We start from the raw sequence: 3,717 nt of genomic DNA on the forward strand, positions 1-3,717 counted from the left end.
TTACGACTAATATGTCGTGGTTGAGAAGTCTCACACGGTCGCAATATGTAATGAGGGGTGAGTTGCTAACCTTTGTAGTCAATGCTCGCATAATCATTAATAAGGGGTGTGGAACCAAGTTATCAATAGTGGAGAAGGAGTAAGTATGGAGACAAACTTAATAGTCAGAATGGCCGAATGTTAGAAATTCTTATTTATGTACTTCATTTAATACATTTAATAAGTACATATTTCTATATTGTATTTGATTTAATAAAAATATAATCGGTTTCAGAACGTCATTGGTATTGTTTGTTAAAAAATAAGTTAAAAAAATTGTTTTTCCCGCGCATATATAAAAAACGGAGAACTGAACGATTGTCGAAATGATTTAAAATATTAAATAAATCATTTCGAGCACTGTAAAATGCTATTAAATATTTAGTTTAAATATTAAACTATATTTCAAAAAATATTTTGCAGTAATTCAAATTGTCTATTATTTAAGAAGTTTTTAGTTGCTAATAATGGAAGGTCGTTTTGAATCGATTTTGTTACATTTCGTTATTTCTTTTTTTTTATTTATCAGCAAAAAGTTTTTATTATATGAAATACTTTGAATTTCTGCAAAGTACCAAAATGCAAATAAAAAAAACTGCTATTGTTATTGCCTGGAGCGCCATCTTATTAAGAAATATCATACAATTACAACGTAGGACCAATACATTACTTAAAGACACAGTACATAACACTTAATTTTACTGCCAAAAAATTTATATAATATTTAAAAAGGAAAAAGGCATATTATGGAATATTTATTAATTATATCACAATATTCATATTTTCTGAACTCGAACGTCTAGAATGATCTCGATGACTTCTTAAACTTTGGCTGTTCAGTTTTCGTCTTCGCAGCTCCTGGGAACGAGCACGTCTGCGACCAACAGATGACTGCAAGCGAACAGGCCTTCGACGATCAGCTATTCCTGTGAAAATAAATAACCCTAGAGTTTGAAGGTCTCTTGGAATATTCCGTTTAAGCGATTTTAGGGTATTTATCAACATCTTTACTGTGTATAAGTTTGTTTGTTTATTTATTTCCTTTTTTAGTATGAGAGATAAGGTTGCTTGAGGAACTTCTTGCCTGTTAATATTTAATGTGCTAATATCGTAGTTTATTACAAAAAAACTGTGTAGTGCGTGGGTCTTAATAGCTAGCTTATATGGCTGAACACCCAGAAGTCATGAACTCGAACCGTAAATCTAAATAAATCCTTAGAACACTTGAAGCCGTTGATCTTACGACTGTTTTCTGTATACGAATTGCCGTCCCATTGCATTATGAGATCGAGAAACTAAATATTAGAACATAGCATACCAAAAAACTTTTATTTTATTGTACAAATTGGTATTAAAAGCGAAAGTATAGCAAGTGATAGTCAGTGTAATCATTACCTGTGACGATTAAGAAAGTTGTTGAAAAGCAAGTGATGAATGATACTCGGATTCGAATCTGCAATTCTCGGCTGAGATTCACGTGTTCAAGGCAAAGCCATCTCGACTCTTACATTTACAAATAAATCAGTTACAAATGCAAAAACTATGTAACACACCTAAAGCACTAAAGTAGAGAATACACCTAAAGGAGAGAAGCCGAGATGGCCAAGTGGTATGAACGCGTGAATCTTAGCCGATGATTGTGGATTCAAACCCGGGCAAGCACCATTGAATTTTCATGTACTTAATTTGTGATTATAATTCATCTCGTGCTTGACGGTGAAGGAAACCTGCATGTGTCTAATTTCAATTCTGCCACATGTGTATTCCACCAACCCGCATTGGAGCAGTGTATTGATTAAGATTTACCTCCTCAAAAAGGGACAGGAGGCCGTAGTCCAGCAGTGGGACATTCACAGGCTGTTACTGTTTTACTGTTATGCCTAAAGTTACTTGATAAATTATGTTCTTAGAGTTAAAGCGGCCTTTGGTGCAACATATATTTTGTGTTGTGCAATAACGTAATCAATAAAGAAGACAGATTAACATAAAACAGACTAGCGATTAAACGCAACAAAAAAAGAATGTGATAAGAGTGAAACGACACATGAAAGCTAGCACGAATATTGTGCATGTTTATGTCATTACGGTTGTTCACCCATTTGTTACATCAGATTAAGATTAGAAAGGACGGCATGACGCGGATGGTGAAACATGACGTACTAGTTGATATACAGTATTTTATAGTCAAAGACTCACTAAGTCAACGACGGGTAGCCAAGTAATATAAATCTCGCGTCTTAGATTCTTACCCTGGGCTGGGCAGTTGATTAAAACTTAGTAAATTAGTAAAATTAAAAAAATATATTATAAACATGATATTCCATTTCAATAAAATATACATAATTTTTTTATAGAATAGGAAGGCGGACAAGCATATGGGTCTCCTGATGGTAAGTAGTCACCAACGCCCTTGGACATTGGCACTGTAAGAAATGATAACCATCGCTTACATCACCAATGCGCCACCAACCTTTGGACCTAAGATTTTATGTCCCTTGTACTTGTAATTACACTGGCTCACTTACCTTTCAAACCGGAACACAACAATACCAAGTACTGCAGTATGAAAATGCTAACTTTTATGGCACCAGACTATCTGCCTCTTCTACAGCCAATAGGCTATATTTATTGGGTATTAACCCAAATAAATACACTTTGAAATATTCTCTTTAGGAAAGTAAACAGTCTAGTAATAATCTTGAATCTCAGATACTAACGCTTAAGCCTGGCGAGATCCGACCCAATATTGTCATCATCTTCTAATCCAATGAATTCAGTGCTAGTTTTCAGCATTTCATTGTATGTTTCTAAATTGTTAGATCCTCGTCGGCTATCTTTCACAGATTTGCCAAAATTATCTCGTATTGAGAAGCCTAGAGCTTTTGATAAAGGTACTCTATCAAATATAGGCGCGGCCATTTTGTCCGATATGACATTCTGAAAGTTACAAATTTGTTATTGATTTTAAAGATATATCTATTTATTTTTATTATTAAAGATCTTTACTATGCAGATCTTTACCAAGGTCTTGAAGGACTTTTTGGACTCACAGATAGGTCTGCATCAAAATTTATGTATGTACCCACATAATGCACACATAGAATCTTATACTATGTAAGGTAACTGGCTCCCTTACCCTTCAAACCGGAATACAACAATACTAAGTATTTCTTTTTGGCGGTAAAATATATGTTAAATGGTTATATAATTATTTTTAATCCCAAACATGTCTGTTACAACTGCTTCCAGAATCACTGCTATCACGATTGTTAATTTCGTTAATACAGTTAAATTATAATATAACTTAATAACTTACCAAATTAAACTGATAAGTTTATATAATATTTTCTTATTTACAATATAGTGCTTTATTTTTTTAATTAACGTAATTTATTTACATTAAATCCTCAAATAAAAATTAACACATTGCTAACACATACCAAAATCTATGTAAGGAGATCAAAGTTTAGATTAAGTTTGAAGATACACGTATTCAAATGGAAAGAACACCACATCGGAAACTTTAGGGTTATATTGTATGAAGATACCTCTATCACCGTAATAAGAAAGATAATAACAGTCCACACAGCCATCAGTGCTAAGAGATTACAATCTTTAATTGTCCCAGTTCCAACACATCTAACTGCCACAGTAATTCGTTACATATATTCTTCGTAA

The 3,717-nt window shown here is 33.2% G+C and overlaps 1 protein-coding gene across 2 annotated transcripts; it reads right to left on the minus strand.

Moving 5' to 3' along the window:
- Positions 1–778: 778 nt before the first annotated feature.
- On the minus strand, positions 779–3,517 carry LOC126775305 (uncharacterized). 2 transcript variants are annotated; one of them, XM_050497143.1, is made up of 3 exons: positions 3,480–3,517; positions 2,757–2,976; positions 779–965 (listed from the first exon to the last, which is right to left on the minus strand). In XM_050497143.1, the coding sequence occupies exons 2-3, from the start codon at positions 2,956–2,958 to the stop codon at positions 802–804; spliced, it is 366 nt and encodes a 121-aa protein (XP_050353100.1). In that variant the 5' UTR covers positions 2,959–2,976; positions 3,480–3,517; the 3' UTR covers positions 779–801. The 2 variants fall into 2 exon arrangements, with proteins under 2 accessions (XP_050353100.1, XP_050353098.1); XM_050497141.1 differs by lacking the exon at positions 3,480–3,517 and having other exon boundaries at positions 2,757–3,011.
- Positions 3,518–3,717: the final 200 nt, after the last annotated feature.

The sequence above is a fragment of the Nymphalis io genome, chromosome 18, assembly GCF_905147045.1.
Source record: "Nymphalis io chromosome 18, ilAglIoxx1.1, whole genome shotgun sequence".
NCBI classification, from domain to species: Eukaryota; Metazoa; Arthropoda; class Insecta; order Lepidoptera; family Nymphalidae; genus Nymphalis; species Nymphalis io.